This window comes from Prunus dulcis, chromosome 6 (genome assembly GCF_902201215.1).
Source record: "Prunus dulcis chromosome 6, ALMONDv2, whole genome shotgun sequence".
In the NCBI taxonomy this organism is placed as follows: Eukaryota; Viridiplantae; Streptophyta; class Magnoliopsida; order Rosales; family Rosaceae; genus Prunus; species Prunus dulcis.
The window spans coordinates 4,634,292-4,655,963 of record NC_047655.1 but is presented as its reverse complement, the minus strand read 5'-3'; the positions used below and the strand labels follow the sequence as shown (position 1 = coordinate 4,655,963).

Below are 21,672 nucleotides of genomic sequence, written 5' to 3'. Positions count from 1 at the left end.
TTATAAATTAAAACAGGGGCGTTGAAATGAATAATAGGTGCCTTATGATGCATCCCATTTGCTTATATATTATTTAATTATCCTTATCATTTGGCATTCCTCTACAGGAAGATGGCTCATATGAAGTCATAATGTTTTTTCAAATACCCTTTGGTATAAGAAGGAAATATAAAACTGTAAATAAAATGCTTTGGACTTGGATTATAAAAAAAACAAGACAAATAAAATGCTTGGGACGTCATGCATATTAAATAGCGTTCGCATAGCGCACTTCGTAGCGTACTCGATGCTCTTCTATATTAGGGTTAATTTTTAAAACCCAGACGCGCCTCCAGTCACGACTCGCGAGCATTTCACCTCTCAGAAACGCCTCCAGCCCTAACTGCAAATTCTCCGCATAATCTGAAGCAAACATTGAGTGAGTTTTCGGAAAATCTTCAAGCTATTGGGCTGTGATGTAGCACTAATTGAGTAGAAATTGGTGGATTTTCGTCAAACCCAGGTTTTTCTTTTCTTTTTTATTTTATTTTTATTTTTATTTTTTGTTTTGATTTTGTGAGGGTTCATAGGCTACTGTTGATTTCTTTTTTGATAAGAGGTTCCTGAGGAGCGATTCGAACATTCATTAGCTTTTGTCTCTCTCTTTCGACCTCCGCAAATTGAGAAACAATCCTGCATATTTTCCCTTAAGCCCCAGCATGTCTTTACTTAGCTCATTGATGTATATAAAGCTATGAAACACCAATTCCTCATCCCTGTATTGCTGTTTTCCAAGTCTTTTTTTTTCTTTTTCTTTTGATATAATTCTTAGCAATTCCCATTGACCGATATCTCTTAATTAGAATATGATTATACATTAGTTTAGTATCTCTTTAGCACAGTTTACAGTTGTTTAATTACCACATTGTGTTTTTTGGAAAATTTGTTTATATTGTTTTTTTATGGCATATTTAGTTAAGTTGTTTTTGGTTTGCAGATTTTGTATGTTGGTTTGTGTTTTTTTATTTTGGAAGAATTGGTATTTGGTTCGATATTGTTGCTGCAAATTCATAATGATGAGTAAAAAGGATTTTGCTTGGAAGTGGGGGATACAAGTTGAAGGAGAAAGATACTTGAGGTGCTCTTTTTGTAATCAACAATGCACCGGAGGTATTACAAGGCTCAAAAATCACTTAGCTCATACTCACCATGGTATGAAGCCTTGTCCAAATGTTCCACCAAATGTAGTGATTATTTGAAAAATTTTAAGGCGATCAATTTGAAGCGAAATGAATCACTTCATGAGCTACCTGTCCAAAAGAAAAAAAAAGAATCACGTCGTGAGCTAGGCCAATTTGGGAGTAATGCTTCCAATGAAATGGAACAATCCGAAGATGGAATTGGTAGTGGGAGTGGGAGTGGGAGTGGGAGTGCTCCAACTCCAAGTGGCGAGAGTTCTCTAGCTCCCCCTAGGCCTAGAGGACCCCTTGATAAGTATGTGTCTTCTGAAGCTCAGCAAGCTACACTGAATACCAAGCTAAAAAAGGATGAAAGGAATGATGTGTGCCGAAAGATTGGGCGTTGGTTCTTCAATTGTGCAATTCCATTCAATGCCGTGAATAGTCCTTTTTATTTGTCCATGATGGAAGGAATTTCCAATTTCGGTCCTGAGTTCAAACCCCCTTCCATGCATGAGTTGAAGACTTGGATCCTTAAGCAGGAAGTTGAAGATATTCAAGGAACAATGGTTGAACATAAAAACGCTTGGAATGAATATGGGTGTACCATCATGTTAGATGGTTGGACAGATGGAAAAAATCGGGTTCTTCTTAACTTTCTAGTGAATAGTCCTCGCGGGACTTGGTTCTCGTAATCAGTTGATGGCTCTGATACAATAAAATATGAAGACTTGATGTTCAAGTACTTGGATGATGTAGTAGAAGAAATAGGAGAAAAGAATGTGGTTCAACTGATTACAATTAATGCATCAAATTACAAGAATGCGGGGAAAAAGCTTATGGAGAAAAGGAAGAAATTGTGGTGGACTCCATGTGCTGCCCATTGCATTGATTTAATGCTGGAAGATATTAGCAAGTTGACAGTTTTTGAAAATATTATTCAAAAGGGTAAGCAATTACTGAAGTTCATTTATGGACATTCATGGGTCCTTTCTTTGATGAGGCATTACACTGACAGTAAAGAGATCATCCGTCCAGTGGTGACACGCTTTGCCACTGTTTATCTCACACTTCAGAGCATTTATAAGGCTAAGAGAGGTATTATGTCTATGTTCACCTCCCAAGAATGGCATAATGGTCCATTCGCCAAAAACAAGGATGGAGTTGTGGCTCGTAAAATGGTACTACATGATGTTAATTTTTGGTCTCACGTTGCCTTTTGCATCAAGGTGGTTATTCCACTTGTCTCTGTTTTAAGGGAGGTTGATTCAGAAGAGAGACCTGCAATGGGCTATATTTATGAGTTGATGGATGCAGTAAAGGAGAAGATTGCCTTCAATTGTGGAAATGTGGAGAGAAAGTACAAACCAATTTGGAATAAAATTGATAAAAGATGGGGTCCACAACGTCATCATCCTTTGCATGCTGCTGGTTATTATTTGAACCCGCAATTGCATTATGAAGAAACTTTCACAAACTCTAAAGAAGTGAGGGAAGGTTTGTATGCATGCATGGATATGATGTTGAGTGGAGATGAACGTGTTCAAGCGGATTGCCAATTGGACAATTATATTTATGCAGAAGGAGATTTTGGAAGTGAAGTAGCAGTGAAATGCCGGAAATTGCGATCACCAAGTATGGTCCTTCTATTCATTTGTGAACTCTTATTATTGGATTTGAAAATTGAATTATCTGTATATTCTTATTGTTGGATCTTCATAGTTTTTTTTTATTGTTGGATTCTTTTAGTCAATTGGTGGTTGCGTTTTGGGAGGGAGACACCGGAGTTGATGAAGTTTGCTGTTCGAGTCCTTAGCCTTACTTGTAGTGCATCTGGGCGTGAGAGGAATTGGAGCACCTTTGAATTGGTAAATTCCTTCAATTGATTCTTTGTCTTGTAATATTTTAATCTTTTATGCTTCTAGTTCTAATCTAAATGTCTAATATTGATTATATATATATTTTTATTTTAGATTCATACAAAGAAAAGAAATAGACTTGAACAGAAAAGGCTAAATGCTCTAGTCTATGTGAAATATAATACGACTCTAAAGCAACGAAGTATTCAAAGGAAGAGAGTTTGATCCAATATTAGTGGATGATATTCCCTCCGATGATGAATGGATAACGGAGGTTGAGGAACCATCTCTTCCATTTGATCCTTCTTGGATAGAAGAGGAAGACATATTTGATGTTGATGCCATTAGGAATGTGCCAATTCCTACCTATGAAAGTGGTCTACAACCTCGAGAGTCAATTATTCGTAAGTCTGTTCTCGATGATCCTCCTACTGCTCCTAGTGAGCCTACTTTTAATGAGCGTATCCCTTCTCCGTCTATTATTCGATACAAACGAGGTCGTGTTGAAAGATCAAGTAAGTATTAAAAAAAATTTAGTGATTCACTACATTTTTTTGTTTAGAATAATATAATCAAATTATAACTTTTTATATTATGATATGAGTTGGTTGGAGCGTCCCTTGGATGAAGATGCTAATAATAATGATATTGGTTCAAATCATGGTAGTTTGGTTTTGGATGATGACCTTCTTAATGATGACGAGGATGATATGAATGAGTGAAGATGATTTTTTGTGGTTTTTGGTGTATTGTGGATGATCTTTTTAAGATCAACATTATGTTTCTTTGGATTTGATAATCTTGTTGAACAATCATTTTTTAAATGCTTTGTTTTTGTGATTGATGACAATCGGAAGTAAGTCACAAATTTAGAAATACAAAGTTTGCATGTCACAAGTTCTTTCATCAAAATCCATATACATATTCATCTGGACTTAAGGGTTTTTTTTTTTTTTTGGTGTGTGGTCATAATCTGGACTTAAGTTAGACAAAGTTGTTAGTAGCGGGGTTACAAGAATTTAAACTCTCTGTCTTGCACATAGAAATCTATGACTTTGTATAATCAGATAACCTCACATGATTAGAAATGATAATTCCTTAAGAAATATTAGCTTTACAAGCCTACTACTATGCATATGACAGATAGAGAGTAGAATCGCATACGTTTTTAATCTTACTCCTCGGTGGATCTTGTTGCTCTTCATTGCAGTTCATTGATGGCGGGACGATAATATTGCTAACTGTGTTTGCTAGACGTTGCTTATGTTACTTGATGAATGATATGGCACAAGAAGTTCTTGGAGATGCTATGCAAGCCCTAGTAATAAACCCTGAATGGCCCACTGCCTTCTATCTTCAAGCAGCTGCCCTAAAGAGCCTAGGGATGGACAATGATGCACAGGAAACTCTAAAAGATGGAACATATAGGTGTTTTCCCTCTTCTTTCATTTACAATTGTATCTAGCTTTTTCCATCTTCCCACTTTGACATTTGAGTTCTTCTCTGCAGCAACAGAGGATTAATTGTAACAATCTATGTGTTGGTCTTGGTGTATCTTTTTAATTATTTTGATCTATACAAGTCAAAATTTATTGTTTGTTTGCCCTGCTGTAATTCATTTGATTTAGATTTTTGAGTTTGTCATCATGTAAGATGTCCTCTGAATCATACATATTCTTTGATTATGAATTAAAACAGGGGATTTGAAATGAATAATAGATCACTTATTCTTTATCATTTACTTATTTAATTTTCCGTATCATTTGGCATTCCCCTAGAGGAAGGTGGCTCATGGGATAAGAAGGAAATATAAAATTGCAATGAGGCAGCACCATTGGTCTTAATAAAATGCTTTGGATTTAATAAGAAAACAAGACAATGAAAAAGTCCATGATGTTATTGCACAGAGGTCTCCCTTGTTGAATTTGAGCCTTTGACCTTCGTGAAAGTGATGTGGTTCTACATCAAGTTGGCCCCCCATTTTTAAGTTCAAGCCATTTCTCTCTCACTTGGATTGCATTCATCAGCCAATGGGAGCCGGATTCTCTCTTTGCTTACAACCTTCCGATAGCTTCCGGCGGTCTGATGTCGTGTCCAAACTCAACGATTCACCAGACACAGGTGAGCTTTCATTGTTAGTTACCATTGTTTTTGTTTTTTCAAATTTTCTGTCACATTCCCGAAAAAGTTTTGACTCTGCTTTTGTAATATGCAGAGAACGGAAGCCAAAATGAAAAGGACTCGTTGCCCAGTTTCACCGAGTTCAGCTTGGACCAACTGAAAGCTGCCACTTTAGGATTCTTGTCGGGAAATGTTGTCTCTGAGGGCGGAGAGGGAGCTTCCAATGTGGTGTACAAAGGGAAGCTGGAAGATGGCCTTTTGGTGGCTGTTAAGCGCTTCAACCAATCTGATTGGCCTGATTGCAGCCAATTTCTTGAACTTATGAAGTTGGCTAGATTTTTTATTTTTGCTTTGTATAACTCCTGCATGTGAGAGTATATATGCTGCTGGGTTTGGTTGCAGGCAGAAGCTAGAGCTGTGGGGCAGCTGAGGAGCAAGAGCTTAGCAAATTTGATAGGGTGTTGCTTTGAAGGCAATGAGAGATTGCTTGTGGCTGAGTTCATGCCTAATGAAACTCTCTCTAAGCATCTTTTCCTTTGTAACTTCCTCTCAAATTTTAAAATTCTTTCGCTGTGCTAGTCTGATCTTACTGTTAAATTTGGCTTACTTCGATGTGCTGGAATGTGTCTGAAGAAGGTGGGGTTTGTCTGGTTTGTTGAGGCAACAGGTCATTCAAGATTTCACGTTCTTTTAGTACATTTTTGAATCAATTAAACTGCAACTTGGGCTGAAATAAGAGAAGTAGAAACTTTATTAAATTGGTTAAATTGGTGTAGGGGAGACCCAGCCCATGCCTTGGACAATAAGGTTGCGAGTGGCTTTGTATCTGGCTCAAGCTTTGGAATATTGCAGCAGCAAAGGGCAGACATTATACCATGATCTCAGTGCTTCCAGAGTCCTGTTTGATCCGGTAATTGGGGCCTTTCGCTCTCTTTAAACTGTATTTAATAAATTTGTTCCCCGTTCCTTACATTGAGTCATGCATTTGACAGGATTCAAATCCTAGGCTCTCCTGCTTTGGCCTTTTCAAGAATAACAAGGATGGCAAGAGCAATAATATTACCAACCTGGATTTTGTCCCTCCAGAATACTTGACGACAAGTAATTCCGTCATTGCTTCAGTTGATGTAAAACAGTATTCAAATACTAGGTTCTCCTGCTTTGGTCTTGTCAAGAATGGCCAGGATGTCAAGAGCTATACTTCCAACCTCCTTGTCTACCTCCAGAAAACTCTTGGACAGGTAAAACCATAAATCATCCAATGGAAAATAGATGCATGAATTTTTAACACACTCGAGTTGATGAAGTTTTTAGTTAAGCTAAAGTACCATCTTCTGTTTGCCAGGACGTTTGAGACCAGAAAGTTCTGTTTACAGCTTTGGGACCGTATTGTTTGATCTGCTCCGTGGTGCACATACCCCCCACCCCCCCAATTCTTGTAACTTTCTTCTTCCTTAATATGTTCCATTAAGTCTGACCAACAAGAATATATATTACAAAAGGAAATTTGTGTTTAAATGTGCTTTAAGTTAAAGCTATATCTTGTTGTGCCTCATTCTCAGCATCTCCTGATCATACAACTGGCTTTAAATGTTTATGAACTGGATTATGATTACAATTCCATACAGACCAGTTGTCATATTAAGGAGGCTCTAGCTAAGTACTTTTCATTCCTTTTCCTTTCTTGGAAGGCACTTGACCTCGTACGCGGTAAAAACATCAAGAGGCTGATGGATCCATACTTGGAAGGCCAATTCTCAAATGACGATGTAACTAAGTTAGTGCAGTTGGCTTCACAGTGTTTGCAGCATAAACCTCTTGAGAGGCCAAATGCCAAGTTTCTTTTGACTGCCTTCATTCCTCTTCAGAAAGAAACTGAGGTTTGCCTAACATTATTTGTTCTGTAAAATCATAGCTTTGAAATTTGATTTGTTTTGCCTATATTGAAAAGCTGATTTTCCTTAATGCTGCTGCTATCATCTGTGTGGTTTGTATATGCAGCAGGTTCCATCATACGTTCTGATGGGTATTCCACCTGGAAATGTGCCTCCATTTGAGACATTGTTATTTAGTGTCAAAGAGCATAGGGCTGGACAATTATGCAGAGGAAGCTCTAAAAGCCGGCACATCCTTGGAAGTAAAAAATATATAAGCTGAAAAGTGTATGGGTAGGGGGGTTTCCAATTCTTTCAACTAAACTTGTGTCCAGTCATGAACAATTACTCTTTAGCATATTTGAACTCTGCTCCGCAGCACCAAAGGATTAACTGTATATTAGGTTGGTGTTAGTGTTTCTTTTCATGTATTTTGGTCCTAAGGGTTCAACAGAAGTCAAATTACTTGTTTGTTTTCCTCTCCTATAAATGTTTTTGGGTTTCTGATCATGCAACATGTCTTTTCTGGACTAGATACCGCGAGGTCTTTGAGTGACTCAACTTCTAGCGAGTATAGTTTTGTTTTGTTTTGTTTTGTTTTGTTTTGTTTTTTTGACTTCTTCCACGAGGTCTTCGAGGAAACCTACAAAAGAGAAGAGAAGGATAAAAATTATCATATGCACAAAAAATAGGGACAGTTGTATGATATTATTAGTACAAAAATAAGTAAATACTAACTTTTACGGGGGACTAAAACTCCATTATATGGTATTAACAAACGTATTTAGATAGAAAAACGCTAAAAAGGAAGAACTTTCTGCTATTCATCCAGTCATGGTTAGTCTCTCAGTCGGCCTCTTGGTCTACTACAACTTGTCTTTCTTTTGGTCATGCATACGTCACGTCTAGTGCTCTATGTATTACTGTATCATTGATAGATACAAGTTACAACTCCCATTATTTAATATTTATGCATGCAATATATTCATTTGTGTTTGTTTTCTTTTTTTAGTCAATATCCTTTTCTTTTTTTGGGGTACAAGTCAATATCCTTTTTTCTGCTACATAGACGCGTTGTCTTTTAATTATTTAAGTGCCTAGCATTTTCCTATAAAGAATAGGTAGCTACTGACGAGGGTATGAGGTTAATAGTTTATTCCTATATGGTATGAGGTTCGAAACCCCAAAGATACCCACGTAGCTATTTGCTAAATTTCCTGCTCTCGAAGACTATTATTATTAAGCGAATGACAAGTCCTCCTCTTGACTTTGTTTGGACCTTTTTGTTTGTTTAAAACTTCTGGGTAGAGGAAGAAGACGAGACTTGTACACATAAAACGCAAAGAGATATGATCGTATTCAAAGTGTAATTTGCTAGCTAGTAAATAATGCAATGGAAGCTTCCCTTGTTGACTTTGTGAGTCTTTCGGCTTCGTCTCCGTTCCCACACGAATTTCATTTCATTTGTCATGCGTATAATTAACACGACTTTCCATATCTTGAGATTAATGGTGACCATGAATTTCAACCCCCCCTCTCTCTTCTCCTTAGTCTCCTAGTAGCACCCAGGAAACTGGTAGAAACTAAAGTCTACAAGAAACAGCCAAAACTTTCGAGATACATGCGCATGTTTTAAATTTCAAGCTCTCTGTCTTTCTCTCTCTCTATCTCTACGACTTGCTTCATCATCCATTAATGGGAACCAGATTCTGTCTTTGCTTCCGGCCATCCAATAACATATCCAACCTCAATGACTCGGAAGACATAGGTGAGTTTTTATTTTATTATTATTTTTTTGTATTGTTGTTTTCCCTTACTTTCCCGAGAAAGTTTTGCACACTTTTTTTTTGGTTTCCTGAAATGCAGAGGCTGGGAAGGAAAACGAGAAGTACTGGCTGCCTGAGTTCAGCTTGGACCAACTAAGAGCTGCCACGTCAGGATTCTCGTCCCATAATGTTGTCTCTGAGCTTGGAGAGAAAGGTCCCAATGTGGTCTACAAAGGGAAGCTGGAAGACGGCCGTTTGATCGCTGTTAAGCGCTACACCCTCTCCGCTTGGCCCGATTCCCGCCCATTTCTTGTCCGTAAATTTGCAGTTGACTAAATTTACTTATTATTATTTTTAAAATAAAAAAAATGAATAAACCTTATATGTGGTGGGTTTGGTTATAACTCTTATAGGAGGAAGCTGGAGCTGTGGGGAGGCTAAGAAACGAGCGTTTGGCAAATTTGATTGGGTGTTGCGTTGAGGACGATGAGAGATTCCTTGTGGCTGAGTTCATGCCAAATGCAACTCTCTTTAAGCACCTTTTCCAGTGTAAGTTCTAAAATCTTCAACTAAACTTATTTTGCTTTGTCATATCGGTGTTAATCGTATGATGTTATGCGTTTGATGAAAATAATATTAAACAACCCTCTGCTTTCTTAAGTTTGAGGAAACAGATCAACAGAAAATTTTAGTTCTTTTTTTGTTGAAGTAATTATGGGATGAAATTGGTTTATTTGGTGTAGGGGAGACACAGCCGATGACATGGGCAATGAGGTTGAGAGTGGCTTTGTATGTGGCACAAGCTTTAGACTGCTGCAGCAGCAAAGGGAAGGCACTATATCATGATCTCAATGCTTATAGAGTCATGTTTGATCAGGTAATTAATTGGACTCTTTCACCCTTTCGATTTGTTAATCTTTTGTTGGACATTACATTGAGTCAGAACTTCATTGACAGGATGGAAATCCCAGACTCTCTTGCTTTGGCCTTATCAAGAATAGCACAGATGGCAAGAGCTATACCAACTTGGCTTTCGCCCCTCCAGAGTTCTTGAGGACAGGTAATTCATACCATAATTGCTTCAGCCAATGGAAAAACGGTTTTCAAATTCAGTCTCATACTTGTTATGCATGAGCTTTTGACGCGTTGATCTACACGATCGATAGTCTTTAGTTGAGCTAACTGTACATGTTCAGGAAGAGTGATACCAGAAAGTATGGTTTACAGCTTTGGGACCCTGTTGCTTAATCTGCTCAGTGGCAGACATATCCCTCCAAGCCATGTGAGTTTCCCTTTCCTTCGTATGTTCGATTGAGATGCATTAATTGTTGCCCTGATATTTCGCTTGACATCTTATGGTCCATGTATGTAACTTGTGATTATTAATGTTCTCTACGATAAGGCTATGTGATTGTGTCTCATTCTCAGCATTTCCTGATTAATAATAAGTGCTAATTGGTTATCAACTGTGGGTTCTGGTTAAACTTCTAGTAAATAATGTTTAATTTTTCTTTCTACAAGGCACTTGATCTCATACGCGACAGGAATTTTTTGATGCTGATGGACTCATGCTTGGAAGGTCATTTCTCAAATGATGACGGTACTGAGCTGGTGCGGTTAGCCTCCAAATGTTTGCAGTATGAACCTCATAACAGGCCAAATTTCAAGTATATTGTGAGTGCACTTGTTCCTCTTCAAGAACAAACTGAGGTATGCCAAACTTTATTTGTCATGTGCTTTCAAATTTGATTTGTTTTTGGCTAAGTGGGAAATTGGTTATGATTAAGCGAGGCAGTGTAACCAAAAATTAGATTTTCTTTTCATATGTTTTCAAAATATGATTTGCATAAGTTGCATTATCTCTCCAAAGAGAGTGCCAAAAAGGAATTATTTCATCTCAGCTGGTGTTTTGGAGCAGGTTCCATCATACGTTTTGATGGGTGTTCCACATGGAACTATTCCTCCAAAGCAGACAGTGTTGTCACCTCTAGGTGAAGCTTGCTCGAGATTAGATCTTGCTAGAATACATGAAATATTGCTGATGATTGGATACAAGGAAGATGAAGGGGGTCAAACTGAAGTTAGTGATCTTTCATTTCTGATTTTTCTGCATTTTATTTTGTGACATCTACCAAGGGAGAAAAAAATAACTTGTTTTCCCCGTTTCCTAGCAAATTTTGTTCTTTTACGTTTATGAGCAGACTTTTTGTGTTGAGTTTGTTTAACGCACTGCCCTTACTTTGGAGTTACCTTGCAGCTTTCTTTCCAAATGTGGACAGACCAAATGCAAGAAAGATTGAACTTTAAAAAAAATGGGGATGCTGCATTTCGAGCAAAAGAATTTGCTAGCGCCATAGATTTTTACACAGAAGTAAGTCAGAACTCACTAATTTAGAACTACAAAATTTGTTCGTCATCATTAATATGCCATAAAAATCAGGACTTACACAATGTAATTTGCTTCTTCATCTAGTTTATAGAATACTATTAGTGGAGGGGTTACAAAAATTGAAGTTTCTGTTCTGCAGACAAAAAGTTACAAGTTTCCAACCTTCACGTGATTTTATATGCGTTTCATCTAACTCTGAGCTGGATTTCCTCTTGCTTCTCATTGCAGTTCATTGATCGCGGGAGCATTGAATCGGGAACGTTGTTTGCTAGACGTTGCTTGTGTTACCTGATGAGTGATATGGCACAAGAAGCTCTTGGAGATGCGATGCAGGCTCTTGTACGACACCCTGAATGGCCAACTGCCTTCTATCTCCAAGCGGCTGCCCTGAAGAGCCTAGGATTGGACAATGATGCTGAGCAAACCCTAAAAGATGGTTCATCGATTTGTCAAATTTAGAGAGATAGGCCAGTGTCCCACCATTAGCAACACCAATATTGTCCCAACTTAACCACCTATAGAGCCCTGTAGGTGTGGAGTTTTATCACAAAAGGGCTCGGTGCTATTAGGAGTAGAACGACTTATTATAAGTTGTCTTTTATTTAGCCAATCATTCGATGTGAGACTTATATTTTTCAACACACCCCCTCACATGTGACCACTACATATTGGGCCACACGTGGAGCCAAGCCCACATCGGTATAGGCGGTGTCTTTGTATTGCTGGAGCCACCACCTAAATGACCTGCTCTCATCCGTATGGGTAGTGTTGGAGCCATCACCTAAATGACCCGCTCTCATCCGTATGGGTAGTGTTTCCGTATTGATGGATCTGTTGGCGTGAATCATGTAATTGATTTAAATTAGGAATTGTAATCCAGTATAATTATAGAATTCCCGTATTAGTTGGGATTGTAATTACTTTCCTTTTTGTTGTATTCTTGTACACATATAAATACCCTCCTAGAGAGAAGAATAAACTTACTCTGAATTTTTCTACCCTAATAAACATATTATAAGTTGGTATCAGAGCTGCGATCTTAGGATTGCGGCAGCTCTCTCAAAACTCGCCACCGCGCCGCTGACGACTGCCACAACGATGCAGCCATAGGGCCAGTGGCGGACCTGTGCAGGCGCAAGGAGGTGCATCTGCACCTCCGGTCGCTAGAGAAGTCCATTACAAGAGCTGGAATTGCACCTCTGCTTCAGAAACGAGATGCACAACACCTGTTCGACGAAATGCAAATGCCCAAACCACCTGGGCTGGGACCTGTCCATCTTCTAGTCACCAGCTCCGTCGTCTCGTCCAACCTTATCCTCAACAAGCTTCTCAGGTTGTACTCGCGCTTCGGAGTTATCAGTTATGCCCGCAAGCTTTTTGATGAAATGACTGAACCAAATTCCTTTCTTTGGACAGTTTTAATTCATGTGCATGTTGAGAATCGTCGATATGAAGAAGCATTTTCTCTATTTACCCAAATGCATGGTGAGTCCATTGAGCCTTTGAATTTTACTATTGCGTCTGTGCTCAAGGCTTTAGCTCGGGAGGGTAGAGTTAAAGATGGGGAAACAATTAACGGGTTGGTCTTAAAATTTGGATTTGGTTCTGACTTGACTGTTCAAAATGCGATACTTGACTTGTTCATGAGATGCGGTAAACTTGATGTTGCTAGACGGATATTTGATCAGATGGATGAAAAAGATGTGGTTTCTTGGAACTCGATGATCTGCGGCTACGGAAGTAATGGCAGAGTTGATATTGCAAGATAGCTGTTTGATTGGATGCCTGAGAGGAATACAGTTTCATGGACAAGCATGATTTGTGGATATGTTAAGTCTGGGGATATTTTTTTTTTATTTTTTATTTTTTTTGGGGTTTTGAGCTCTTAGCTTTTAAATATTGCACCTCCGTTGAAAAATTCCTGAATCCGCCACTGCATAGGGCAATGCAGTGGCGGATCCACATAGGGGCAAGGGAGGTCAATTGACCCCTGCAAACCCAAAATCCACCATAGGAGTTGAAGAACTTGACCCCTGAAAATTGCCCAGAAGGTGCTTGATGAAATGCCCCAAAGAGGAAGCAGCCACAGCCCGCAGCCAGAGGAGAGAATCTTGCTGTGCGCGCGCACAGCGGCCAGCGCTCTTCTGTTTTTGTTTTTCTGGACGTCCAAACGACGTCGTTGCAAATAAAATAAAAAAGATCTTTTGCTGCCTTATAAAACAGAGGGGGGAAATGGGATTTCCAACGACGTCGTTCAAAAAAAAAAAAAAAAAGCTCTTTTGCTGACTAACAAAACAAAATGGAAATTTGACTTAAAAAAAAGTTCTATTTCTCAAAGAAACTTGTATCTTTAAACGTACACCATGCCTTTTCAATCTTTATATATATATATGCCACATCCATCAAGTCATGCTGTTCCAAATTCATTGCCCTGTGTAGAGCATCCAAGAAAATAGCTTAGGTTTTTTTTTTTTTGGGGCCATGGAATTTGGATTTTTAAAATTCATAAATTGTTAACAAAATAGGATAGTTTTTTTTTTTTTTCATTAAGCAAGCAAGCAGACGTCATCATGAAATTATACATTATGAAAATAGGATAAGTAAAGGAGTTAAAGACTAAAAATTGCCGGAAATGATAGCGAAGAGGGTCATTCAGCTTAGCGCTTTCCTCATTAAAGTGTTCTAGTGTTATTTAAGGACAGGAGATGTCATCATGAAATTATACATGGACACAAGGTAACAGGATAAGATCACAGTACAGAAATAAAATCTCTTAGGAACAGAGAGTTATAAAAAGAAAGAAAAGATACAAAAATTGTGATATTGATTGCAAGGTAAGGTAAGCAATCAAGGAAGGAAGCTGGTGGGAGCAGACAAGCAGCTCATCAATCAAGATAACAAGCTCGTAATTCTCCTAGTCCAGAAGAACTTCAGGAGATTAAAGCATGAGGTCGCCTTCACAGTTCCCTGACGCAGCAGAAACGTGATCAGGGATAGTCTCGCTTCCAAATTGGATGATCAGAGATAGTCTTGCTTCTCAGGCATTTTGAGTGCCTATTGACAAGAAACACAAGTAAATATCGCATTACTGGTATGGAGTAAATTGGGTGTCTTCTGCAAAGAAAGATTAGTTAGTAACACATTTATATACAAAGACAATGAAGAGGGAGAATCAGTAAATGTCAAATTAACCAGAGGGAAAATTGCGAGATTCGCGGGATATTTTTGAAAAAGTAGCTCCGTGAAATCCGTAAAGCAAGATCGGCTTGACGAAGATAATACGTGGAAACGCCGAAAGTACCGACAACATTATTAGAGGCCACGTGAAGTTTTGGACTTTTGCGAAAAAGAAAGATAAGGTGTGGATTCGAGAAAATATTGGAATCCAATGTTGGCAGATTTTTATCTATAAATCTTGCCTTCGCAAAACGTGATTGAGCAACAGCCTTTCAAACCAATATCCTTCGTTTTCTGAAACCTTAGTTTTTGTAAGACTTTCTTTGAAACCTTCTTACAATGGCTTCCTCTTCTTCATGCCCTAATCATTTCAATTTAAATGATGTTCCCCCAACAGTTAGTGACGCTACAGTTTGGCGTCCATCCTTTGTATCCCAGAATCGTCATCTCACAGTTAAGGATTCTGTGATGATGAATGATGCTACTGCTGTCATAGTAGCTAAGAATTTTCTTACTCCAATGGATGAACTGCTAATGACAGGGAGGTCTGAGGAAGAGGCCATGGATGACTCAATGGCTTTTAGCATTCAGTGTGCTGTTTCTGTCTCAAACATGGCTGATCGTTTGCGGGCTAGAGCAAACGAGGTTCAGCAGCTATCAACTGAAAATTCGTCTCTGCAGAGAAGGCTTCATGAGTCTCAACAGGAAGTTGAGAAACTCAAAGGAGAGAACAACTCCTTGTTGAAACTGGTGAGTTCGTACTCCGATGATACACTGAGAAGGCTAAACATGCTGCAGGTCTCCAATGAAAGAATTTTGGAAGACCACGAGAGAATCATGGCTAGGCTTAAGAGGCGTCGTCCTGTTCCTTCAGAGGCTTCCAGAACTTAATGTAATTTTATAGATTTTACAGGACCTGCACCTTCTATCTGTATTATATTCCTTTCGTATCATAATAATATGCGCAGGTTCAGTTCAAAATCCTGATTTGATTCTTATGAGTAAGAGGTTGAATGATATGACATGAAAAGTAAAAGTTTAAAATAGAGATCTTATAAGGAACAGTAAGACTTATCAGTAAGGAATAGCTCCGCAACAAGAATCAATAAGACTTTTATCACCGAAAGACGATGTGGTGAAATTTAAGGAAGCAAGGGAGTCAAATTCTAGCTGTATTGGACCCAATATACAAAGTGTAGTAACCAGAGTTACAGATACAGGAGCAGTTTACTCCCCTTTCGATTGACAAGGATGTAAATTTCGAGGACGAAATTTTTATAAGGGGGGTAGATTGTAATATGGAAAAATTAAAGTCTCATACTATGGAAAAATGAAGTTTTATTTTCTTTACTTTAGAAGTGAATGGTGTGGTTGAATATTGTTGTTGTTGTTTTTTTGTTTTTTTGTTTTTTTTTTTAAATTTTAATGTGGACAATTGTAATGTGGTTTTTTCTATTAATTAAGAATTATAATATTATCGTTTCATATTTTTTTGGTTCTATTTTATATAGAATTTTTCTACCTTTTAGATGTTGACCCCTGCAATCAGAAATCCTGGATCCGTCACTGGGGCAATGCATACCCCAATGCACCTCCATAGCTCTACAACCAAATTGCAACGCCGATTAAGATAGCCAGTGTCTATCCTAACAGCGTCGTGCTGTTCTCGACAGCGTAGCTCCAATCTCGATGTTTCTTCTTGCCACTAGTTTTTTGCGATTCTATTTTTCTCCTCCCTCTCACCTATAGTTATCATGGGTGACAAATCTGCGGTTAACGGTGCCTCCCGAAATACTGTGACACCATCTCTATAGACTTCACAAATCAATCTTCCCTCTGAACCCACTACCACACCTTTTGGTATCAAGCTTAATGGCATCAACTACTCCCTGTAGTCTCAGCTTGTGGAGACGTTTGTTGCTGGCCGTGGAAAATATGGCTATCTGACAGGGAATACTAAACAACTTGCACGTGGAGACTCCAGTTATGACAATTGGGTGATGGATAATGCGATTGTTAAAGGATGGTTGATTTCTGCCATGGAACCTGATGTGATGAATTTATTTATCCGTCTGCCTACTGCTAAGGGTGTCGATAGATATCTTGTGCATGACTTGTCTCGAAAGGCTATGCAGATGAGACAAATAGGACGATCACTTGCTGCCTATTATGTTGATCTGAGTGCTCTCTAGCAAAGAGTTGGATTATAGGAAGCCTATTACTTTTACTCAAGCAGATGTGATTCTTGCCGGACAACATGAGATTGCAGAGGAGTGTGTCTACATGTTTTTGGATAGGCTTCATCATATCTATGATAGCATTCGCAGTGAAATCCTTCGAACCGTGCCATTCCCCGATCCAGAATCCGATTTTGCAACTGTTCACCGTGTGGAGCAACGCAGACACACTATGCTTAGTCTGGACTCTAGTGCTAGCATGGCTATGATGGCTGTTACTGTTGATTATTGCCTCAAACCAATAGTCAAAAGTGATGGATATTGACAAGTTGCAATGTGAATGCATTAATTGGCTTTCACAAATGGTGGTAGGCTATTGTTGACTTGGCTAACCTTTGGCTTCTTTGAGAAGCCACTTCCTTTGGCTTCTTTGAGAAGCCACTTCCTTTGGCTATAAATTGGAAGCAAATGGTTTCATTTGAAGCATCCAACCAAGTGTTGAGTAGAAGAGAAAAATAGCAAGAAAGGCATTTTGCCAAAGAGTGAAACAAATTCTCTCTAGTTGTTCTTTGCTTTGTATCATTGTTTTCTCTTCCTTTGTGAGTGTGTGAGGTTGGGTGTATTTGGGTCTTTGGGAAATTGAGTGGTAAACACTATTGTATATCTCCATTGATTATAGTGGAATACTCCATCGTCTCCAAACTGGATGTAGGCAATTGCCGAACCAGTATAAATCTTGGTGTTGTTCTTGTTGATTATTTTGTTCAATTTTTCTCCTGCCTGTTGTTATTTATTTTTCACTCGCAGTTGGTTGACGCTTCCGCACAACAAGTGGTATCAGAGCTCCAGTTTTTCGACTGGGGTTTCGTGGGAGTGAAAAATCTGTCGGTGCTACAGTGACGGGTGAATAGTGCACGTGAATAGTGTCGGTGCTACAGTGCCCCGTGAATAGTGCTGTGCTACAGTAGCAGTGAATAGTGCCGGGCAGATTTGATGGCTGGAGAAAAAGTTGAAATTTTGAAGGAGAAGGAATCGACATCGTCTTCGTCGGCACCTACATCCAATAGACATCCAATTGCCAGTACAAGGTTAGAGGTTGATAAATTTAATGGCTCCAATAATTTTGGTATGTGGCAATGTGAAGTTATGGATGTGTTGTATCAACAAGAGTTGGATATGGTTCTGGAGGATAAACCAGAAGATATTGATGACAAGCAGTGGACTCGAATTAATCTCCATGCTTGTGCCACTATTCGATCGTTCCTTGATAAGGAGTTGAAATACCCGTATATGAAGGAAACTTCTGCTAAGAAGTTATGGATGAAATTGGAGGAGAAGTATATGACCAAGAGCGCAGAAAATCGGCTCTTCTTGAAGAAACGACTCTTCCGATTTCAATATCGTTCAGGTATTTCTATGCATGAACACCTCAATGATTATAATAAAATACTTGCTGATTTAGCAAACCTTGATGTGATAATTCCTGACGAGGATAAGGCACTATGTTTGTTAAATTCATTGCCTGATGATTATGATCATTTGACAACTACTTTGTTGTATGGAAAATCCGAGGTGAAACTGGATGAGGTGTCTGCGGCATTGGTGAATCATGAGTGTCGTAAAAAGGAACAGAAGACTCAAAATTCACAAACCGAGGCACTCGTTGCAAGGGGTCGAACAGAGGAAAGAAAATCTGGGAAGCGGGGAAAATCTCGTTCAAAGTCACGAGGGAAGTTTCCTGCTAAAGATGAATGTGCCTTTTGTCGCCAAAAGGGTCATTGGAAGAAAGACTGCCCCAAATTGAAGAACAAGGAGAAGGAGAAAGTGGGTTCTGAAGCAAATGTTGCAAAATCTGGAGATGAAGATTTCGAGTTTGCTTTGGCTAGTTCATCTGCTGATGGTCACTCAACTGAGTGGATTTTGGATTCAGGTTGCACCTATCATATGTGTCCTATTCGGGAATGGTTTTCTAGCTTCGAGGAGCTGGATGGTGGAGTTGTTTTGATGGGCAACAATAATGCCTGCAAAACACAAGGGATAGGCAAAATCTGTTTAAAGATGCATGATGGAACAGTCAGAGAATTGAGTGATGTTCGGTATGTTCCGGATATGAAGAAGAATCTCATCTCATTGGGCGCTTTGGAATCCAAGGGTCTCAAGATCACCATGGAGGGTGGAGTTCTTAAAGCTGTGCATGGGGCACTGGTGGTGATGAAAGGTACAAGACGAAATAACTTGTATTTCTTGCAGGGTAGTACAGTTATTGGTGGAGCAGCTATCACCGAAGCTGCTGACGCAGATAGCACAGACACCACAAGGTTATGGCATATGCGTCTTGGGCATGCTGGTGAAAAAGCGTTGCAAGGATTGGTGAAGCAAGGCTTATTGAAAGGTGCAAAGGCATGCAAATTGGAATTATGTGAACACTGTGTGCTGGGTAAGCAAACTAGAGTGAAATTTGGCACTGCTATTCACCACACTAAAGGCATTCTAGATTATGTTCACACTGATGTTTGGGGACCTTCCAAGAATGCATCTTGGGGAGGTAGCCATTATTTTGTCTCCTTTGTTGATGACTTCTCTAGAAGAATATGGGTGTACACCATGAAGCGTAAAGATGAAGTCTTGAAGATATTCCTGAAGTGGAAAAAGATGATTGAAATGCAAAGCGGTCGGAAGATCAAGACTCTCAGATCAGACAATGGTGGTGAATATAAGTCTGATCCTTTCTTGAAAGTTTGTCAAGATGAGGGTATTGTGAGGCACTTCACGGTTAGGGAGACACCGCAACAGAATGGGGTGGCGGAGCGCATGAACCGTACTTTGCTTGAGAAAGTTCGGTGTATGTTGTCTAATGCTGGTTTAGGCAAGGCGTTTTGGGCTGAGGCGATTACTTATGCAAGCCATCTCATTAATCGGTTGCCTGCTGCTGCGAATGAGGGCAAAACGCCCATGGAGGTATGGTCTGGTAAACCTTGTACTGATTACAAGTATTTACACATATTTGGTTGTCCTGCTTACTATCATGTCGGGGAAAGCAAGTTAGATCCAAGAGCAAAGAAGGCTCTATTTATGGGATTTAGCACTGGCGTGAAGGGATACCGACTTTGGTGTCCAGATGAGAAGAAAATTGTTGTAAGCAGAGATGTGACTTTTGATGAGGCTGCTATGGTAAATCAGAACAAGCATGAAGGTGAAATTGAAGCAACTAAGACCATGAGTAGTTCAAAGCGGGTGGAGTTACTGAAAACTCCAGTTGTTCCAGTAAGGTCTGATATTACAGACACTAGTCCTACAGTTGATTCTGATGAAGAGGACGAGGATGATGAAGAGGAGGCACCTACCCAAGAGCCTCCACAGCAACAAGATTCTATTGCAATCAGAAGATCGAGAAGGGAGATTCGAAAGCCTGCTCGGTTTACTGATATTGTGGCATATGCACTTCCCGTTATTGAAGATGATATTCCATCCGCCTACAAAGAAGCTGTCAGAAGTTCAGAGAGCGTGGAGTGGAAGAAATCTATGGATGAGGAGATGAAGTCTCTTCATAAAAATGAGACTTGGGAGCTGGTTCAGTTACCAAAAGGGAAGAAAGCAATTGGTTGCAAATGGGTTTATGCCAAGAAGATGGAATCTTTGGGAAAGGACAATGTGAGATTCAAAGCCAGATTAGTAGCTAAAGGATATGCTCCGAAGGAAGGCATTGACTACAATGAGGTATTTTCTCCTGTAGTAAAACATTCCTCTATTCGTATTTTGTTGGCTTTGGTTGCACAGTTTGACCTTGAGTTGGCTCAACTTGATGTCAAGACTGCATTCTTACATGGTGATTTGGAGGAAGAAATTTATATGTCTCAGCCAGAAGGTTTTAAGGTTGCTGGAAAAGAAAATTGGGTTTGCAAATTGCAAAAATCATTGTACGGCTTGAAGCAGTCTCAAAGACAATGGTATAAGCGATTTGATCGGTTTATGATCGGGCAGAAGTACACAAGAAGTCATTATGACCATTGTGTATACTTTCGCAAACTACAAGATGGAACCTTCATCTATCTGCTTTTATATGTTGATGATATGCTTATAGCATGTAAAAGCAAAGTGGAGATTGAAAGGTTGAAGACTCAACTGAGTAATGAATTTGAGATGAAGGACTTAGGAGAAGCTCGGAAGATACTGGGTATGGAAATTGAAAGAGATAGAGCGAAGGGCAAGATTAGTATGTGTCAAAAGCAGTATTTGAAGAAGGTACTACAGCGTTTCGGGATGAATGAAAATTCAAAACCGGTTAGTACACCTCTTGCCCCTCATTTCAAACTTAGTGCTTCTATGTCTCCTAAAACTGGTGAAGAGAGTCATTACATGGCTCAAATTCCATATGCAAGTGTTGTTGGTAGTTTGATGTATGCTATGGTGTGTACGAGGCCTGATATTTCACAAGCTGTTAGTATTGTCAGTAGATATATGCATAATCCAGGAAAAGGGCATTGGCAAGCTGTGAAATGGATTCTACGGTATATTCTGGGTACTGTGGATGTTGGTTTATTGTTTCAGCATGATAAAGTTACTGGTCAATGTGTTGTTGGATATGTGGATTCTGATTACGCAGGTGATTTGGACAAGCGTAGGTCCACTACAGGTTTTGTATTCACTATTGCTGGAGGTCCAGTGAGTTGGAGGTCGATTCTGCAATCTACAGTTGCTTTGTCGACTACTGAGGCAGAATACATGGCGGTAACAGAAGCTATAAAGGAAGCCATCTGGCTTCAAGGGTTGCTTGGTGACTTGGGGGTCCAACAAGACCATGTGGATGTTCATTGTGACAGTCAGAGTGCTATTTATTTAGCAAAGAATCAAGTTCATCATGCACGTACAAAACACATTGACGTAAGGTTCCATTTTGTTCGTGAGATTATTGAAGAGGAGATATTCTTCTTCAGAAGATTGGGACTGCTGACAATCCTGCGGATATGTTGACAAAGCCAATTTCGTTGCTCAAGTTTAAGCACTGCTTAGACTTAATTGGCATTTGTAAAATTTGTTGATTGCCCCATAGGGGATTGGGAGACGACTATTGGGAGTTCTACTTTGAGGGTTTGAGCCAAGGTGGAGATTGTTGATTATTGCCTCAAACCAATAGTCAAAAGTGATGGATATT

At 39.3% G+C, this 21,672-nt stretch overlaps 2 protein-coding genes across 8 annotated transcripts; both read left to right on the top strand.

Moving 5' to 3' along the window:
• Positions 1–248: 248 nt before the first annotated feature.
• LOC117629817 (serine/threonine-protein kinase BSK5-like) lies at positions 249–7,521 on the top strand. 6 transcript variants are annotated; one of them, XM_034362440.1, is made up of 13 exons: positions 249–502; positions 977–2,792; positions 2,907–3,025; positions 3,131–3,531; positions 4,227–4,444; positions 4,795–5,137; positions 5,232–5,452; positions 5,540–5,675; positions 5,914–6,047; positions 6,130–6,378; positions 6,483–6,575; positions 6,829–7,017; positions 7,142–7,521. In XM_034362440.1, the coding sequence occupies exons 6-11, from the start codon at positions 5,047–5,049 to the stop codon at positions 6,489–6,491; spliced, it is 840 nt and encodes a 279-aa protein (XP_034218331.1). In that variant the 5' UTR covers positions 249–502; positions 977–2,792; positions 2,907–3,025; positions 3,131–3,531; positions 4,227–4,444; positions 4,795–5,046; the 3' UTR covers positions 6,492–6,575; positions 6,829–7,017; positions 7,142–7,521. The 6 variants fall into 6 exon arrangements, with proteins under 6 accessions (XP_034218331.1, XP_034218330.1, XP_034218326.1 ...); XM_034362439.1 differs by having other exon boundaries at positions 7,139–7,521; XM_034362435.1 differs by lacking the exons at positions 5,232–5,452; positions 5,540–5,675; positions 5,914–6,047; ... (2 more) ...; positions 6,829–7,017; positions 7,142–7,521 and having other exon boundaries at positions 264–502; positions 4,795–5,039.
• An 831-nt stretch (positions 7,522–8,352) lies between these two features.
• Positions 8,353–12,164, top strand: LOC117629815 (serine/threonine-protein kinase BSK5-like). Of its 2 annotated transcripts, XM_034362431.1 has the most exons (10): positions 8,383–8,779; positions 8,878–9,089; positions 9,191–9,326; positions 9,521–9,654; positions 9,735–9,837; positions 9,974–10,059; positions 10,299–10,487; positions 10,696–10,857; positions 11,035–11,148; positions 11,395–12,164. In XM_034362431.1, exons 1-10 carry the CDS (start codon positions 8,707–8,709, stop codon positions 11,623–11,625), a joined length of 1,440 nt encoding a protein of 479 aa, XP_034218322.1. In that variant the 5' UTR covers positions 8,383–8,706; the 3' UTR covers positions 11,626–12,164. The 2 variants fall into 2 exon arrangements, with proteins under 2 accessions (XP_034218323.1, XP_034218322.1); XM_034362432.1 differs by lacking the exons at positions 10,696–10,857; positions 11,035–11,148 and having other exon boundaries at positions 8,353–8,779.
• The last annotated feature ends 9,508 nt before the right edge of the window (positions 12,165–21,672 follow it).